At 46.2% G+C, this 19565-nt stretch overlaps 1 protein-coding gene across 9 annotated transcripts; it reads right to left on the bottom strand.

The window, feature by feature from the left end:
* Positions 1-560: 560 nt before the first annotated feature.
* arid1aa (AT-rich interaction domain 1Aa) lies at positions 561-18752 on the bottom strand. 9 transcript variants are annotated; one of them, XM_030073301.1, is made up of 20 exons: positions 17566-18752; positions 14744-14962; positions 14001-14630; positions 13785-13880; positions 12665-12905; positions 11754-11843; positions 11461-11631; positions 10495-10816; positions 9799-9944; positions 9607-9692; positions 9261-9473; positions 8953-9157; positions 8634-8787; positions 8306-8475; positions 7907-8105; positions 6123-6248; positions 5150-5246; positions 4080-4926; positions 3832-3962; positions 561-3720 (listed from the first exon to the last, which is right to left on the bottom strand). In XM_030073301.1, exons 1-20 carry the CDS (start codon positions 18478-18480, stop codon positions 1846-1848), a joined length of 6933 nt encoding a protein of 2310 aa, XP_029929161.1. In that variant the 5' UTR covers positions 18481-18752; the 3' UTR covers positions 561-1845. The 9 variants fall into 9 exon arrangements, with proteins under 9 accessions (XP_029929161.1, XP_029929163.1, XP_029929164.1 ...); XM_030073303.1 differs by having other exon boundaries at positions 7907-8102; XM_030073304.1 differs by having other exon boundaries at positions 8306-8472.
* Positions 18753-19565: the final 813 nt, after the last annotated feature.

Raw genomic sequence — 19565 nt, 5'->3', positions numbered from 1 at the left:
GCTGTTTGTTTTAGCCTCTAATAAAAGCCGACTAAATTGTAAGTGAGTTAAGGATCCGATTATGTGCTACAAATGCAATTTGTGTGTTACGTAACGTTATTGAGTCAAGGAAAAACTCACCACACTGATGGAGGAATCAAGTCACAACTCACCATGTGGACGGCAGCCGCGGTTAGTTGCAATTAGCCATATCCTTTACGCAATTTGCAAAAACTATAGCCCATCACTTTACAGCATTTGACACGTTTATGAAAACAGATAAAGTTATGCATCGATACCAGCGTTTAATGTCATCTAATGGGCACATAGTAAAAACTGAAATAAGGCTTTGAATGCAACTAGACTTGATTCTAGATTTAATGCACTGAGTGTGAGCACATTTCCTACAACTTTCCTGAGCACCGAGGGGATAATATGTGCATATAAGAGCATTCTTTTGAACCCATCCTTATGTAAACTGACTAGTCTCCCAGAAGGTTTTTTGTATCTGGTTTTATCAATACTTCTACATTCCATAAGACATGAGAAGTCCAGAGGAACAAAACCATCAAACAGCTTACGAAGATTTAATGTACATTTATTCTTACCACGTGGAACATATAGTATAAAGATTTCATACTGAATAAATGATATTCATTGAGCCAAAAAAGGGAAAGGGAGGAATTTACATGTTGACTTAGCTACATAGTCTGAAATACAAATATGCAGAATCCATATTACTGGAGAAAAATTGTCAAATGTGTACTTCATCTAGAGTTTATTTTGTTGTACCAGGAGATAACAGGTTTGAGCCGTGTCTGCCGTACTACAGAGCTGTGGAGAGACCAGAGGAGAGGGTCTAATCAGTGGGGACTGGAGGTCAGGGACCAAACTCATGTCAGCCTCCATCCCTCACAAATAACAAGTGTGAGAATAGTGACACAGACAGAGACAGACACAGAGAAAGGAAGTGTAATGTACAACATTATATATACACCACAGCAAAGCTGTATTTGAAGTTGAAAACCAGTCCTAAGAGGTGATTTCTTTTCATAAGGGTATTCATACAATCAAGGGATAAAGAGAGGAGGTAAGGGTGTTGTAGGTTCTCGATACTTTGGGGAAGAAAGCCATTTTCTCTTTAACATCAAACTAAAATGACCTCAAAACTCTAGAAGAGCCACATTGTCAGCTTCTCTGTGTGTGAAACGTGTGTTACAGAATGCTTACACTCAAGAGCAGTACGGTACAGAAAATGTCCTACAATCTACTGCACACTGCACAGGCCTCCCCGGTGAAGGTGTCTATTGACAGCATTTTGTCTACTGTTGGGCTGACTGGCGAGAATCCAATTACAGCAACTATAACCAGTAGGCCACTTGTCAGTCTGCTTCACCTCAGTACGTCAACCAGTTACAGACTTATCGTGCCCTCGAGGGGAGAGCTAGGGCACACTCTGTCTCCCAAACTCACTGTAAACGAGACAGCAACTTTGGTTACAGTTTTTGTTTTTCAGCTATTTATTTATTCATTTATTTATCTTTATTAAAAAGTACTTTCCCCCAAGTGCAGAACGGTCTCCCAACCTTGGTGCTCTGCTCTGTGTTGTCTAGTTGGCATTCACGTTGCAAGTAGTGTCACTTTGTGGGCAACTCTCTGGTTTGTAATCCACCGCAGCTCTGTGATAACCCTCCTTGAGCAAGGACGGCCTGGGGAGGGCTCAGAGAATGGAATCTGAAGGGTTTGCATAAATTAAAACTGTCACATGAGCTTTCCTTGCCCCTTTACACACACAAGCCAGGTTACCAGGGAAGAGGGGACAGGGATAAAACCCCAAAAAGGTGGAGCCACGGCTCCCTACAGCTGTCATGACTGGCCAATCCGAAAGAGTACATCACAGATGACATGAGACACCAGCGAGTTCATAAGGGGAGACACAGAGAGGTCGAGGAGTCGAGACTCGTATAGTGTGAACTCTGAGTGGTTCTCCTCCACCTTGGCTAAGGCGTGCAGAGCCCGGGCTGCTCGCCGCATCATGTCCGGGCTTGTGGGCTCGAAGTGCATCCCCTGTAGGTGTAGCAGAGAGCTCTGGCTCTGCTGGAGCTGTGTAGCTGCCAAGCTGTCCTCCAGGAAGCCCAGCAAGTTGCCCACACTGCCCTTCTGTACAGCGATAGCGCGGGCTGCCAGGCTATCACCCTGGGCCAGATTGGCCAGTAGGACCACTGCCATCTCCCTGCAGACTGCCACCTTCCTGTCGCCGATCAGCCGCACCAGGGTCCCGTACAGCTTCTCCAACCGGCTGAACGGTGGAGTGGCCAAGATGAGGTCCACGTTGTTGTCTTGGATGCTTAGTTTGCTTAGCGTCTCCAGGACCAGTCTCTGAGGTGACAAAGCGCTGTGGGGTCCCAGGGTGGGGAAGGGGTCCTGGGCCTCAGCCGAGGGGCAAACAGCCCAGTGGAGAAGGCCGTCCAGCAGAGGCAGGCAGATGCTCTCAGGGTAGATCGAGAGGTCCAGCTGGCCTGAGATGTTCGCCAAAGTGACCAGTGTGTTCTCCCTCAGGAGCTCCAAGCAGTCCCACCACCACTCATCCCTCTGGCCCACTCCCTCATCAGACTCCTCATCTTTCTCGTACGTGAGGGGGGCCTGTTTGCGTTCGGGGTGCCTGTGATGGAGCAGAATCAGGCGTCCCAGTAGCAGCAGCAGCCCTGGATGTTTGGACATCTCGTGGTCATTGCCTGGAACAAATGAGAGGCTGCGGACAATGTTGGACACACAGATGCAGCGGCGGGCTAAAGAATCCTGCCAGTTTGCCAGTGTGATGAGTGGCCCCTCATCTTTACTGTGAGGCTCATCCTCCAAAATGGTACCAACACGCTGAGCTGGCTGGATTACAATGTTGCTGGAGGAAGCAATGGGTCTGTTATTCTCCTGGTGACTTTTAGCTTCCTCTTTCTCAAGTGTCTTAGTCTCAAAATCAGTTATTTTCTCCTCACCACTAACTGAGGAGCTGGCCTTATCTGACAATGGTGCCTTCTCTGAGGGAGATATCTGTTTTGAACAGTCTTCTTCACCCTGATGCTTCCGTTTCTCCTCCTCTCTTGGCAAAACAGTTTCCTCTTCTAGGATTTTTCTCTTGAGGATGACTGGGGGCACTGGTACTCGCTCTCGTGGCTCCAGGAAGTCTTCACGTGGTTCAAAGTGGGTCTGGATGTGTTCTGTTGAGTCTCCCCCTCCAGCACTCCAGTGGAGTAGCCCGCTGTCAAACTCCTGCACTTTCCCATGATTGCTGGAGCGGCTAGCCACAAATGGGTCTTTCTTTCGTACCACCTTGAGGGGAAGCTTGTCAAACTTGCTGGCCTGTTTGGGTCTCTCATGTGCAGATAAGGACTGTGAGGAGCTCGGCAGCTCAGATGACGACTCCTTTCCCTTCCTCTCCTCATCTTCTGCTGTTTCCTCTCGACCCCGTGACTGCGAACACTGCTCTGGCTCCTCTTCTTCCTTGACAGGAACTGGCCCCTCTGTTGTACCTTCCTCCTCTTCCTCATCGTCTTCTTCCTCTGGTTCCATCTCCTGAACCCGTGGGTCCTCTTCTTCCGTGCTGTCCCAGTCTCGGTTCAAGGCATCAGGATCAAGTAGTGTCCTCTGGCCAGGGTCTCCCACTTCATACTCCCGCAGAATACCAAAGATCTCAATGAGGCAGCGTCTGAAATACTCAACCACCAACTCTAGCAGCCCAGGCAACTAAAGAAGAATAAGAGACAGTGAAAATATTAAATTTGGTTAGTGAATATAGTTTAGAGTTACAAACCACTATTTTCGGCCACAATGATAGGACTTTTCTCAATGACTTACTGTGTTGAGACTGAAGGTAGAAATACTGCTGTCATCATACAGGAGGATGTTAATGGTATCTAAGGCCCACGTACTCTCAGCCAACAAACCAGACTTCAGTGACATCATGACTCTCCAGGCCTCGGGGGTTCCTGAGTGGGATAAGAAAAAATGTTTATTTAGTACTCCCTAAGCAAAAAGAAATGTCACAAACAAAGAGGGGCAATGTATTAACCAAAATGCTTTTTGTTACTAGCCAACAGTCATACCAATATCCTTCATGGTGAGTCGCCGACGTGGTTTCAGGACAGGATGGGTAGCCTCTATGGAGCCCGGGGGGAAAGGCATGTCTCGCCTTATCAGAGGTGACTGCACTGAAGGGGGCACTATGTGAGATGCAGGCACTGGTGGGCCAGCTTTCTGCATCTTCATTCCTACATGCATGTAGGGAGATTTACTAGGCGACGTCCTGCTCTCTATGGGGCGGGGCATGGAGGCCGGACTGGACACCTGTGGAATGTGGTTCTGTACGCCCTGGGGCGACTGGTAGTTGGACTGTACAGAACGGGGCATGGTTTGGCTTGGCCCTCCGGGACCAAAGGGAGGCTGTCGTGGGCCCATCTGGCCACCCCACTGGCCATCGTGGTTCATGCGCTGTTCTGATGACATCATCTCCTCGGAGCGATTCATTCCTGGGTAACTGGGTCCTTGGGCCGGACCACCAGGGCCACCCTGCCGGTTGGGGTAGTTCTGATAGTTCATGTCTCCTCGTCCCTGCCACATGCCTCCCTGAGGACCCTCAGCACCCGACTGCATCATCTGAGGGGGCATGGTGGGCTGAGCACTGGGTCCGGTTGCACCCTGCATTCGCTCCCTACCAAAAGGGAAGGGGAACTGATTGCCTGGGCCAGGTGGACGGCGATCAGAGCCAGGGTATGGCCCACTGCCGCTGTACTGATTGTATGACTCCTGCTGTCCTGAAGAGGGTGCAGAGGCGCCTCCTTGCTGTTGCTGTTGCTGCTGCGGTGGCTGCTGTCCACCAGGGAAAGGCCCGCTATACTCTGCCTCATGACGCTTTGCTGGAGGGTAACCTCCTTCCACAGGTCGCTTATAATTCTACAATTAAACAGATTCAAAATGAGCCAACCACTTCACCCAAACTCAAAAAGGTAGAGGTACAGAAAACCCTATTCAGATATAAAATAAATAAAAACGAGTCTAATCAAATATCACAGCTATTACATATCACCACAAGGTAATTTCTCAAGTAAAACTATCATTTGATCCCATTATACTGTGTTTATTGTGATAGAAACTGTAGTGTGGAGGGATCATTTACCTGTTGTTGCTGTGGGTACATTCCAGGCTGCTGATTTGGGTAGGATCCACTAGGGGGAGTTCCCTGGCCAGGATACTGATTACCATAGGAATCATGTCTGCAAACATTATCTCCTGTCAGCTTGACCATCAAAATATTATGCCTCACTACCTACTCAATCAGCCCATTAACTCCCAAACCCAAAGTTATACATGCACAGTGAGACACACACAAATGTAAGACCTAAAAACACATCCGGCGGAAAATGTGTTCACAGCTTCACCTCAAAAAAACATTACACTCAAATTATTAAATGTAAATAACTGGCACCGGTTGTGTTTGGAAATCGTATTAGATGCTAGTTTTAGAAAATTAGTGTTGGGAACTAGCTTTCCTCCAGCCCTCACCTTCCAGTGATGTTCCAATAATTTGAAAAGGTGGTATTAATGCAATTCAAACTTGAAGCAATCAAGTTTAAGTAAGTGCAACTGTGACCAAACGAAAGCTCAGTCATAACTAAATTAATTTTGGGTTGAATATTTTAACCAAGAAGGAAGGTCACAGTATTCTAATTTTCAAATTCAAACATCCAGATTTTTTTAAGACCTTAAATTGTTGCCTTGATTTCAAGATTTTGTTTAGTGTACAACACAAAATATATGCTGATAGTGACTGGGCAATATAACACACTAACATTATTCCTTACAACAACAAATATCACAATATGTGCAATGATAGTAAGGCCTACAACAACCATGGGTGCATGTATCAGAACTGAGCACCACCACACCCTGGATTTCAGGGACAATTCAAAATCTTTCAAGACCTACAAAATGATAATATATAATTTCCAGATCTGAAAGAAAAACACCCTCTGAACATGTTGAGAACCACACAAACTGAACATATTTCTTTGATAAAAGGGACAATCCGTTTCCAGCGGCTATGGCTCTAAATCTATAAACCTTGGCGAGCAAGTGCCATGTGAACTGACCGTGGCTGCTGTGGTGGGAAGCGGTTTGGCGAATACATCCCCGTGTCGGCATTGGCAGGCATCATAGGGTTTGGCTGAGGAGCACCGGATCCCATGTTGCCCTCTGGGCCCATTCCTTGCTCCGATCTGAGGACACCATAATAAAAGGGGTCAATTTTTTTTTCCAAATTTTGCCATACACAAAACAAGCCAAGCACCGAGCAATAGTGCAAGACATGGAGACTAAACCTTCTATGGGGTAATCAGAATGGGATGTTTACACCAGCCTCTAGCCGCAAATTTACTTGCTCTTGTTGGTTAATTCATCCAACTCTACCAGTTTGTGGGGTCTATTGTTATATAAAATCTGAGCAGGATGGTTAAGACAGCGACACCAGCTACCTGCTTAAGAATTTTATCTGCCATTTTGCCGAACAGACAAAAACATCTCCCATTTCTTGCACAGAGAAACACATAATGTCCTTCAGCTCACTAGGAGAAAACCAGGACTCTAATTGACGGCAGTTCAACTGTCAGAACTGGTTGTGTATAAACTCGTTTCAAGACAATGACATCTCACTTTTCTATTAGAGGACTTGCTCTGTTGTGATGTGGCACTTTTTTCTTGTTAATATAATGAGTTATATCTTACGTCTTACGCCTCCAGGTTAGGCTCACTGGTGTAACAGCCTCCCCATGAATAAATATTGCTATTTGTTGTGGTTAGACACCAGGGACTTGCAGCATATACTTTCATCCATTCCCGATTTGGTGCAACCAGTGCTTTGAAAAAGATCAACTACCCTTCTCCATTCTGCTGTTACTACTGCTGTCAAAATGCCACAACTACAATCAAATAATCCACATTCTCTCAAATAATTTATACCAGGTTTTAAAATGTAGAATGCCTCATTTGTTTATTACCTCTTTATTACAAAATTTTTGTTATTATTATTATTGTTGTTATTCTTATTGTTTTATTTCTGAAGCATTTTTTTTCGGAGGACAGCCCAAATCCAGTGCATGACCCCTCTCCTGTCACTTGTGTCAGGATTAACCCAAGTCTTAGTTGTTTGTGCGCAGTAAGATTTGTATGAAAATGCCTCCAAGTCATCAGGCAAAGCAGGTGCATAAGTCAGCTAAGTAAGCTTTGGTAAAATAAGCCTGCTCTACCTCATAAGCTTGTATTTAAATTAAAGTTTTGGAATACTCCCTACACTACTAGTCTGTCATCAAGCATTTATTTTCTCTTGTTGGTTATGGATCAGCGTCTACAGCTCTTTTAAAAAATGTTGATGAGCTGACTAACGTGACTGGGTATGCGATGAAGTGGACAGGATAATAGAGAACTACAGGGGAAAAAATAACTTAACTACATGTTAACACAAAACATCTGACTAACATGCAAGTGAGCAACACTGCAAATAATTAAAACACAAATAACCTAAGAGAATTACAACTAGTCACTGAATTGGAAGATTTTATTTGGTCCTTTCTTGGCAATAAAAAATATCACAAAATCTGACCTGACATACAACTCAGAAAGCAGTAGTGTGTATTTGGAGTAAACAACAGCCAACCTTCACACGTTCTCCGTAATTTTTTTGAAAGTTCTCATGACCTGGCAATTTTAAAATGAACTGCATGTACATTCACAGGCTATTTCCTGACCTGCACAGGATCCCAGAGTTTTGCCTGACTCCCACATATTTACTGCTGTGGTTACATTTATCACTGCTGGTTACAACGGACGGTGTTCTTGACCTTGAACGGGCCATCTTGCCACCTCTCCCTCTCGTTCTTACCTCCTGTCGTAGCCTGGTCCATAAGGATATTGCTGTCTGGGCCCCATAGGCATTGTGCCCATGGCCCCAGGTGGCGCTCGGTTGAATGGCGGCTGTTGCTGTTGCTGTTGCGGCTGCGGCTGCGGTTGCTGCTGCTGTGGCTGCTGTTCACCTACACCACTGTTCGGGCCCTGGTTAGCAGGCAGAAACTGTTCCCCTACTGGAAGCACATATTACAAAAAGCAGACATTAAAATTTGGCTGAACAGACTCATTCCAAAAAAGAAAAATAATTCTTAACCTAATTCGATTATTATTGAGTCATGAACCGAAATGAAGGTCTGACAAGCCAAAGATTAACACCCTAAATATTGCAGTTTTCAGGGTAATTATTCAGCTACTGTCCATGTGCTGTGCTCACCTTTTCGCATGGCACCAAAGGGGTCCTTGTTGGGTTCGTAGGGACCCATACGCCCCTGCATCTCTGGGGTGCTCATGCCAGATGGATAGGCGGAGTTGGGAGTCATGTTCCTCCTGGGGAATGCAGGATCGCTACCTTCAGAGAAGGGATCCTGCAGGTTAACACTGCTCCTAGGACAGAAGCAAAGGGCGGAAGGAGGGGGGATGAAGGAATAAATGGGAGAGAGAGACAGAAAAGGGAGAAAGATTGACGGAAAGAAATTAGTTTCTCTACACTGGGGTATGACACAGGTGATGGTAGTAACTCAGTGGTGCCAGACGAGACTCACCTGGCCCCAGGTGGCATGGGGGCCATCTGGCTGTGAGGGGTGGAGGCTGGGGTGGGAGGTTTTAAGTCTCCCCCCTCAGCCATGGAGCTGCTGGTGGACTGAGGTGTCTGAGGGCCCTGCAGAGAGCCTGACCCAGCTGTGGAGCAGAGGGACGCTTCAGTTTGGAACAAGAGAGGGGCAGACAGATACGGTACATGACTTCAATGACATTGAAACACAGCAAATTTGGTATTCAGCTCAGTTTGAAACACAAGTTTGCAGGTTTATAATTTTTACTGGTGTTGAAATAAATCAATTTGTATTTGAGTATGGCTCCAACCTGGAGAGGGTGGCTGGACCTTAGCAGTCTGGTTCTTTTTGTTGTCTGAGAAAATCTCAGGAGGAGGGTCTTCCCCACGCTCAATCTTGCACTCAAAGGCATACAGACACTGGATGTACTGTTTCTTCAAAGAGCTGGCAGCACTGCTAGATGTGCCCACATTCAGGGCGGTGGCCAGTTCACGCCATTTCTTGTTCTTATTCACCTGAGACACACATACACACACCATTAGAGTAGAGGTAAGAGGTTGCAGGCAAACCATTACATTTTGTTTTGCAAAACATTTTCACCAAAAAAGTTATATTCACCTGTGTCATCCCTCCGATCTCTTTAACTGACATGTACAGTCTGAAGAGATCAAGGGGTTTGCGTCCTACAGCGGGTAGGTTGTTCATGCCCATGGCTTTCTCTTCAATGAAGGCCAAATAACGGTCCACCCATATCTTCCTCTCAGGCTCCGGTCCCAGCTCGTAGAGACGTGTTATCTTTTCATTGGTCGTTGTGGACGAATTAGACTTCTGTTTAAAGAATTAGATACGAACCCACAAAAAAAAAAATTAAAACAGTAATGTTAAAGTTTGTCCCACAGACCGTTTTGGTAATAGTGGTCATATTTTTGTAAATGTTGTTCATGTGACACAGCCAACAGGTTACCTTAGATTTGGCTTCTGGTTTGGGTGTTCCGCTGCCATCTACTTTGTTATTCATCTTATTGTTCATCTCTGGACTGGGGGCCATACCTAGACACACCAGGGCAGAGTTGGGAATAAAAATATTTAATAAGCTATGGATTTGACACATTAAATAGAGCCAAAATGTACCTGCTGCCGTTTCAGTGCAACTTACCACTGGAGTTATTGGCCATATTTGGCCCCATAGGATAAGGCGAGCCACCTTGGGTATTCAGCATGCCAGGCATGTTGTTCATGGGAGGGCCATAGGGAGGGCCAGAACCCATCATGCCTGGAGACATGTTGGGGTAACCAGGCATCCTGATGGTGGAGGAGAAAATATGAGCATTGGGTCATGGGAAGCCCAACTGCATTGATCAGATGGTGTTCATGGACACATTTAAACACTAGAACAATAAAATGGGAACACTGCAGCACTAAGTTCACAGTAAAATGTGTGCTCACATGTAATTTGAAGTTTGCCTGCCTAATACCAAAAACTTGCTCTTCTACAGATGTGAGAATGAATCATGTGAGGTGTAAAACAGCTTAAGTCTGAGTATTTTCACCTCCACACAGGCTTGAGAGCATAGTGAGATTTTCAGTGCTAGTCATCAGGCCGTCTGTCCCTCAGTATATTTGTCTGCCTGCTGCTCTTTCCTGCTGTCTAACTGCTCCTCCTTTCTTAACTACCCTCGTGTAACAGGAACACTGAATACTTTATGTTCACACAAACATTAACTAAAAAGTACAGTACAGCTGTCTTTTATTTCAGTACAAATGAGAAGCCATTCAGTAGTGCTCTTGAGGTGAGTGACGTTTGCTAAAGAACTATTATGCCCTGACTTTTAAGGGTATATCCTAAACCTACCTGTTGTGCATGGAGTTGGTTGCAGCATGCTGCATAGCTGCAGCGTCTGGGGCTTTTCTGTTCATGCCAGGAGGAGGACACATCCCTGAGCCCACCTGGGGTGGCATGTTGCCCATGTTTGGAGGCATGTTGGGACCCATGTTAGGGCCCATGTTAGGACCATAGGGACGTGCCCCCATCTGGCTGGGAGGCATCCTACCAGGAGGCATGCCAGCATATGGCGGTCCCCCACCCTGACCTGCCATGGGGTTCATTGGGCCCATGCCAGGCCCAGGGTAGTTGGCATTGGGCATGCTGCCATAGCCGGGTTGCCGGGGGTAACCTGATGATAACGACATCAAAAAAATAAATTGGTAAATAAATGAATCACGGAGATGTAACAATACACTGGTCAGAAAGGGCAAAAAAAAATCACTGCAATACCTATTGTGACTGTAAACACAGCAGACCATTTTTGTTTAAAAGTATATGAGCGTAGGTATGTGCCTGACTGAAGCTGTGTGAGGCTGACTTTTTCCCTATAGTGAGCTACCAGTGAAAGCTATGCACCCTGAGCAACAAGCCTCCGTCACAGTCTCAGCTCTACTGACAGGAGGCTCTGCTACGTCAGCTGACTCTCTGCTTCACGGCTATAAATAGCTACACCAGAGTCAGAGGGAGGGACCAACGATAGCATGGTATTCCTATGAGGCGAAGGGACATGTACCATAGGTTTAGCTAACAAGATGTGTAAACCACATAACTTCACAGGTAGATGGAAAAAAAGTAAAGCCTTTATAAAAATCAAGCATGACACAATTTCCTAAGTCTTAAAAATTGTACATCTCTGTGATTCTACATTTCACTGAGTCTTTTCACATATCTGACAACCACAGAACTGAATTTCAACATGAAATACACTTCAAAACCCTGGTAGTGCCAGCATCCAGACCAATTCTCTCTGATATCACATTCAAAAATACACACCTTGGGGGCCATACTGTCCTCCCTGAGGCCCATAGGCACCCATGGAGTTGTTTTGCTGATAGGGTCCCATCCCAGGATGCATCTGTCCCCCTGAGGACTGGCGTGGCGACAGTGCAGAGGCTGACTGCGGGGAACCATAAGGTGGCATCTGAGGGTTTCTTTGCATAAAGCCTGACGAGAGAAAAGGTTGATGTTTAGTCTCTGACAACACACAAAAAACTCTTGACATCTTCACAAGATCTTGAGGTCTATAAACACTTTTTGTGGAGTGACAGGGAAGGATTGTAGTGTACCTCTGTCCTGGGCCATAGGAGACTGGCTCATAGAGGGGTGTAGGCTGCCATCCGACTGCACACTTGACGGCCTTGGGGGCATCTGGGTCCCTAAACAAGAGCATAGTTTAAGTAAGTTGGTGTGAGCTCAGAACAGGTAACATTGTTAATGGCTTTGAAATTTTGGATTGTAAATAAACACCAGCAGCTATGGTTTATAATGTAGGTAAAGAGTATATCAAACCAGGCCTTTTATGAGGTACCCAATAATATTGAGTAGTCCTGCTCCATTCTAAAAACGTGTGTGAATATTTGTGAAAGTGGCTCAGCTTGTCCTGCCCAGCTTGAAAGCATCTCAAAGCATCAAAGCTTTTGCAAAATATTACCTGAGAAATTCCTTTCACACTAACAAGAGCTCTAGGGCATGTAAGTGGTTCGAGGAGGTGTCTGCAAGTGGTGGGTTGCATTGAAACATTTCACTCATGTCTTCCTCAAACATATATGGGCACTTATCACATCAAGGTCCTCAACCGCATTGAGCTGTGCACCTTCAGCAGATTGCAGCGTGCTCATGTATGGTTGAGTATCAATGTGTGCATTTGCCTGAGTGATCACTGAAATGTTTGCTCTCCTTTGTCCCCCCAAGCCCCCAACTGTCAGCCTCCCACCACTTTCAAAGGCAAACTTTCAGAAAAGTTTGTTCTGGATGATTTTCCCCTTGTAAGCTATAGTCAAATCTGCTCAAGAAAACTTAAGTTGATGTTTTGAAAGTGAAGTTTATAAGCTCTGTAACTGAATATCACAGCAACGACGTCAAAATCAAATGTACCAAACCATTAGCAGAACACTGAAACATCAAAAGAAACTCCCACTGGTTCAAGGGACACTGTATCCAGATTACAAATTTAAGAGGACTGTCTCTTTTTGCCCACCTGGCATGTTGGCGGGCGAGAGTGGCCCTGTGCGGGGTGTGCTGGCGCTAGCAGGGGACCCCGCCGGCGAAGGTGAAGGCCCACGGATGCCTGGCAGGTGGGGAGAGGTGTGAGGAGAGAAGGGCGACTGAGCCGGGTTGCTCTGCTCGCCCTGGCTGCTTGACACACCAGAAGTGCTCACGCCAGGACTCAGGGCGCCCTCCGTGCCCGTCGGCAGGTCATCAATGGACCCAGAGAGGTCCTGAAAGCACAGACAGGCAGAGCAAGGCATTGTCAGGAGATTTGGGGAAAAAAAAAAAAAAAAAAAAAAAAAAAACAGACACTGGTTTGTGATTGCAGGAGCCAATATTGGATGTTTATTCTTCAGCATTTTGACACAGAATTAAATGTATAACATTTTCAAAATCAAAACAGTTTAATCTCTGCTTTTCTCAGGACTGGCATGGTTCAATTCATACATTGGCTTTAGCATTAGCACAGTGCAACGCCTTCACTGAGGTTTAGACAGAAGTGGCACACATACTAATACTACACACACACATACACACACACACACACACACACACACACACACACACACACACACACACACACACACAGACCCAGAGGCTTTTGTCCTTATTTATCTTTTCAAAGAAAAAAAAGTGCACATTAGTGCTGGGGGTTGTCATGGTTACCAAGGTTTGTAGGATGTGAGCTGAGTCAGCGTGTAGCAGCAGCCTTGCCATGTGATTTCAATACACAAACACAATCCTTAGTATTCATCTGAAATTTACTAGTCATTTACACAGCACCTTTCCCCTAAGGCTGAGCCACACAGCTCTCTATGATCAATCAATCAATCAGCAGGGGAATGAAAGCACAGAGGCTATGAAACAAACAAGTGGCAAAACGGAAACCTTTTAAAACTCTATTAAATGCCCCCGAAATTGAGATTAAGGGATTTCTACGTGTAATGAACCTTAATATGTTTTCAGTAAGAAATGATTTACAGGTCCTGACAAGGCACCATAAATGGTAGCCTTTCAATTCTGATTAAAAAGCAAATTTTTTTTTTAAATAAGATAATAATTAGAAAGGCTTTCTATGTCCCAGCAGTGATACAACAGGCTGAACTGACCGGAAGGCTGGAGGGGCGGCCTTGATTATCCTCTGAGCCAGTTTTGGGCTGAGTGGATGGAGGGGCATTGGACTGAAATGAGTCCTGGGATACCTCCTAAAACACAACAGAACATGCGCTGTAGTGCATTTCCAGAGATACAGAAATGCATGCATGGGAACACAAATAGAGGAAGAAAACAAAATAGAGAATAAGACGCCTGGTTGAAGGTAGTACCTGTTGCTGTGGAGGAGGAAAGCGCTGATAAGGTGACTGTTGTGCTTGCTGCTGCTGCTGCTGTTGTTGCTGCGGCTGCTGCGGAGGGTTCTGGGGATATGCTGCCGGCTGGCCCTGTGGGTGCTGGCTGTGTCCCGGTGGCTGCTGCGGGGGCTGACCGGGCGTCTGTTGTGGCTGTGAAGAGGGTTGTTGAGGCCCCTGCGTTGATCCTGGGTAGTTGGACTGGGCCTGTGATCCAGGGGGAGCCTGGGAGCTCGGCTGCTGCGGAGGCTGGCTGGGGGGACCCTGCTGCTGGGGGTAAGGAGACTGACCAGACGGCGGTGCTGAAGCTTGGGAATAAGGTGGCTGAGACTGTGGGGGCCCTTGTGATGGGCCTGGCAGTGGCCCCTGGGACTGAGGGGGCATGTGGGGCTGCTGATAGGGCGGCGCTCCCTGGCTGTGGGGGGCAGAAGTTGGCGGAGGGTGGGGCTGCCCTGGATATGGTGTCTGTCCGCCCTGTTGTCCTGGTGGGGGCTGGGTGTAGGGCGTCTGCTGCTGGCCTGGGTGAGGAGCCTGGCCAGGCTGGCCGTAGTATGGTGTCTGGCTCTGAGACCCATAACCTCCTGGTCCCTGCTGTCCATAGGATCCCATCTGAACAGAACATACACATACCAACTTAGAACACAACTGAAAAAGCATGGGCACAGAGAGGAGGTTGAGGTATCAAGATGGGAATTTGTTCATGTAAAAGATAGATCACTTACCTGTGGCCCATAAGGCATGCCTCCCATGCCTGCAGGGGTCCGTCCTTGCATTCCCACTGGGTATCTCTGTGGACCCGGAGGGCCATAACCCTGGCCAGGGTAACCAGGCCCCTGCTGTGGACCAGTGGGAGGCCCCTGTTGCGGCTGCTGTGAGTACGGACTGCCTGCTCCATATGGTTGACCTCTCATCTTCCCCATCGGGTCCATGGGACCAGGTGGCTGGGGACAGTAAGAACACAGTCAATAAATCAAATCAGCAACCTGAGAGCACTAGAGAAATGTAAACGTCAAGTGCTGTGAGCTATATTCACAACCCCACAACTTTTATATAACTTGATTAAAACCTTTCTATCAGAACTTCCTTCAGTCTTAAAAAATACAGGCTGCAGCGTTGTATTTTCATACAGCTACTTGTGTATAAGCAAAGTTCAAGGAATGAGGAAGTGACTTTTTCCCCTGTATTTCCCACGGTCATTAACCTGATTTTTTTTTTCACCTCGCTTTGCCATAGTTTCGGAAGTCAACAGAGCTATATATATCTACTTTCGAATGGAGGGCAGTCTGCCCAATCTTAAACATATCCCAGCTGTGCTCCTGTTTTGAGTCTGGTCCAAACTTGCTTTCCTTTTTTCCCCCCAAGAGAAGGCAGTTTTGGCTCCGAATGAATGACACCAGAAATGGAGGAATTACCTCCCCAACGGCCTGACACAGTACTAGTGAAATGGCATCATCAGCCTGTCTAACAAGAACCACGCCAAGGTTTTGAGCTTACCTTGCCCTTAGGTAAAAACTAAGCTGTAAGCCTGCATCAGACACTTCTTCAACAAATGGTGGGTGCTAAGCAAGTCACTTACATTTAGAATCCAATTATTCTATCATCTACACCAAAACTGTTTAGCGCTGTGTTGTCAGGAAATTAAAGATAAAGCATATGTAGTATTAAGTAAACTAATTTCAACAAAAGAACAACCTAGTAAAAAACTAAAAGTACTTTCTTGCACGTATTCCCACATGTGCACTTGGTGCACTGGGAAGAGACTCCTCTGCTTAACAATGGCCCTTACAAATAGTATGCAAAATGCCTTACGTGACATTTGGCAGATCCAAGATAATGAAATGAAATAAATAAGAACAGCACATGGCTAATCTGCATAAGACACAGAGGAAACTCCCTTGGCGGGTGAGAGATGGTGGACTGCCTTCTGATTGGCTTGGGGGGAGGGTTGGGGGGGGGTTCTTTGCAGTCACATAGTGAAACTTGTGTGGCATGCCAGACACAGCAGCAACACACACAATCTCACAGGCAGAGCTCAAATTTGCCTTTGGTTGCTATGCAGAGCCCATACAAATAACATGTTTCAACATGAAAGAGACAATGGTATCAACCAGTCCATAATTTGTTTATCAAGTCACCATCAAGGACGAGGGATATGGTATGTAAATCAATAATAACTAGAAACAAAACATACTGATAGAACAGTCATCACTGTAGTAAACTGCTGTTGTAGAAGTAACAGCAGTGTTGATGTTAGTTTAAAATACACCACCATGGTCATATAGATAGTTGTCCTATACACTGATGCAGACTGTAGTTGTAATATGTAGCAATTTTAGGCCATTAGGTTACAATCTGCATAGAGGGAATAATGAGTTTCAGTAAGGCTAATGTTTAGCTACACTGTACCCATGTAATGTTAGAATAGGCAATTAATGATTGGAGTTATTTCACACATTGGGAAAAACGTGTCAAAGGAAAAAAGACAAAAGTGAAACTACATGTTATCCATTAACTCATATGTTCCCATAGTGCATGCTCTGTTGTCACAGAAAAGTGTAGACATAAGAATAGGACTGAATCAGTAACACCCCTGATGACCCTGTGATGAGTTAATGCTGTGTGTTCTTATCAGCAACTGTTGCCTTGCATCACATGTAATTATAAATGGCCATGAGCAGCAGATGAGGAGCCAATCAGATTTCAGCTAGCATGTCAACCCAAGACCAACTATCTCCTGGCTTTGACAGCAGGATTTTACCTCCACAATTCAAATCCCAGTGCAAAGCAATCTGCAGGCTGCAGTCACTCACTCATATGACCGGGCACACTGTTTACAGGCAGCATGCATGCTGAGCCAAACTGCCTATAGCACGGGGAGCCTCATTTTATCAGTATGGGCTAAAAGTAACACATTTTACACCATTTTAGGATATCATACATAACACTGAAGCCATGTAAACTGCGAGAACCCAAGCCATTAAACTAACCGTGAAAGGCTGATTCGGCATGCAATGCATTTCCCCCCTTCACAGCCACGGAACTGTAACTGACGATAAGGCAACAAAATAACAACGAAAAAACCAAACGTATAACCTACTTCTGTCGATACATACGAGTGGCAACATCTTTATTTTGATACATTCGTCCATCGTAATTATTGTTACACTATAATACGTGCTAAATTCAACGTGTTGTGCGTGCAGGCGAGCGATCGGGGGGAAAACAAGCCATTGCCCTACAGTGTATTTTCACCCCCTTTCAAAGTCGGGCCTTCTTGGCTCCCTGATCGTCCTTAGATCAATTTTAGAGCGCATATCTTCTTCGAGCGGCACTCTTATATAGCTGTATATATTAACAAATGTATTTAAAAGGCAATTATTTAACGGTCTGGTGTCAGGGAAAAAAACACGAGAGGCAGCCATTTTAGAGTCTTTGCGAACTAGTAACAGACAATGGCTGGCCTGCTACGTTGTGAACTAGCTATGAGCAGAGAAGAAGACACGATATCAGCCCACATAATGTTCCTATAATAATGTGATTTTACCTGGTTTCTACCTAGCGGCTGCCCTGCACTTCCCGGGCTCATAGGCGGCGGGTGATGGCTTCTTTGTTGCCAACCCGGATTGCTCCCTCCATACTGACCGCTACTGCCCATGTCTGTTGGTCCCTTACTAGCTCCTTCTTGGCTACTATAGTCGCTAGACGGGTAGTTTGGATACCCCCGTGTGGAGCTGGGGGAAGTCAGGAGCTTGTTGAGTGTTGGGGTGGACGTAGGCTGAGGATTTCCCATGCTATATCTCTGATTATTGTAAGATCCAGCCATCGCGGCGGGTCCTCCCGCTGGTTGCTGCTGCTTAGCTGGCTGCCCCCCAGCTGTCGGCGCCTGGGTACTGCGAGGGGAGTTCATGGCGTATCCTTGGCCGGGATAGGGAGTCCTATTCGGGAATGGGTTGTAATTGTTAAACTGGTGGTTGGAAAAGCCATGGTCGTGCGAGTTGGGTTGATACGGGTCCATCATGTTGCTCGACTGCACGACTGGACCCGCAGCAGCTGCCATGCCAGGGCTTTGTTGTCCGCCATGTTGATGAAAAGGGGCCCGACCGTAGTGCTGACTGTATCCGTACGAAGGTGGAGGAAAAGCGGGCCCGTGGTGATGTACCATACCGGGGTGGTTATTTCCCTCCGGTCCGACGGAGTCATTCTGGTTATTATTATTAGCCCTGGGCGGGTTCCCATTCCCGTTCTTCATCTCAGGTTCCCCTCCTCCCCCTGCATTTCCACCTTCGGCCCCGTCCTGCAGATCCCCCCGGCCCGGCGATCCGCTCTCCAACCCCGGTTGCTTTTTATCCGGCTGCTTCTCCCCCGGTACCGACTCCTCCTTAGGGTCTCGATCCGGCTTTTTGAGTTCGGAAGGCGGGCTAGTGTTGAGAGTGGCGGCGCTGGCGACCTGAGCGGCCATGATACCCCCCCACCTCTCTCTCCCTCTCTCGGCGAGTCAGTCACAATCAAAAGCTAGCATTGAATATAAATAATTGTTTATAACCATTTATCCTTGTGCCGATTCATTCCCACCCCTTACACCGGACCGAATCCGGCTGCCATTCCCCCGGTTCCGTTTCCGTATATAGGTTAGAGAAATGATGGAGGCTCCATACAATGCGTAAAAAAGCGACAGAAATTGTTGTGGGAGTTGTGTTACTGAGCCCGGGTAGAGGCAGGGAGCGAACCCAACCAACACGAGGCTCGGCTAGATACAGCCATTTTACTGAGCCGCACAGATGGCTGTAAAACATGGATTGGAGTCACTCCAGCGCGGAGTGGATTTTTCCCTCACATTGTCTGTTTTTTTTTTCTTGGTGGAATATTTTCTCTACATGAAGGAGCCTGATGTCCAGCTAACTCATTTTTGTTGTGTACACATTTACATAGATGTGCGCGCACAAGCACATTATATAAACTCCGTGTATTGGATAATCCCAAAGTGGACACGGTAAAATAAATAAATAAAAAAAAAAAAATGTTGCAAGTGATGAAATTAGTCCATAAAATATGAAATGTAATATAAAAAAAATCATGAAGTCTTGTATTGGTGTTGCTTGTATGATGTGAAATGCCACAGACGCACATGTAAAAAAAAAAAAAAAAAAAAAAAAACCTCGTCCCTGCACACTGCAGGGTGGGAATGCAAGTAACATGAATGGTGGAAACTATTTTTCTGTATCTTCATTTAGCCTTGGCTTACATACTTAAATACTTATGATTCATGTTGTAGTTTGCACGTATTGTCCTCGCTTAGGAGCATAATAAAAAGGGGGTGGTGGGTAAACTAACCCTCCCTAAAATGAATGAACACAGACTTTAATTAAAATCTACCAAAATTGACGCTTTTGCTTGTTTCCACCTTGATTCTGTATAGTGGCAGGCGAGCAAGGCAACACATAGGTTTTTCCACAGCAGAAGGAAGCCTTGCAGCAAACGAGACTACCAATGTACATTCCCTCTAATTCCCTCCCCTGCCTGCCTGCCTCCTCTCCTACCCACCCC

This window comes from Myripristis murdjan, chromosome 16, assembly GCF_902150065.1.
Source record: "Myripristis murdjan chromosome 16, fMyrMur1.1, whole genome shotgun sequence".
Taxonomy (NCBI): Eukaryota; Metazoa; Chordata; class Actinopteri; order Holocentriformes; family Holocentridae; genus Myripristis; species Myripristis murdjan.
Note: the sequence above shows the minus strand (reverse complement) of the source record. Positions and strands in the feature narration are given on the sequence as shown.

Excerpts from the sequence above, each read along its gene's own strand:
- arid1aa (XM_030073301.1), bottom strand. The coding sequence starts at position 18,480 with ATGGCCGCTCAGGTCGCCAGCGCCGCCACTCTCAACACTAGCCCGCCT. Across the intron at positions 14,631-14,743 it reads GCATGCCTTATGGGCCACAG|ATGGGATCCTATGGACAGCA; the intron begins GTAAGTGATCTA and ends TGTTCTGTTCAG. Across the intron at positions 8,476-8,633 it reads CCCATGCCACCTGGGGCCAG|GAGCAGTGTTAACCTGCAGG; the intron begins GTGAGTCTCGTC and ends CTTCTGTCCTAG.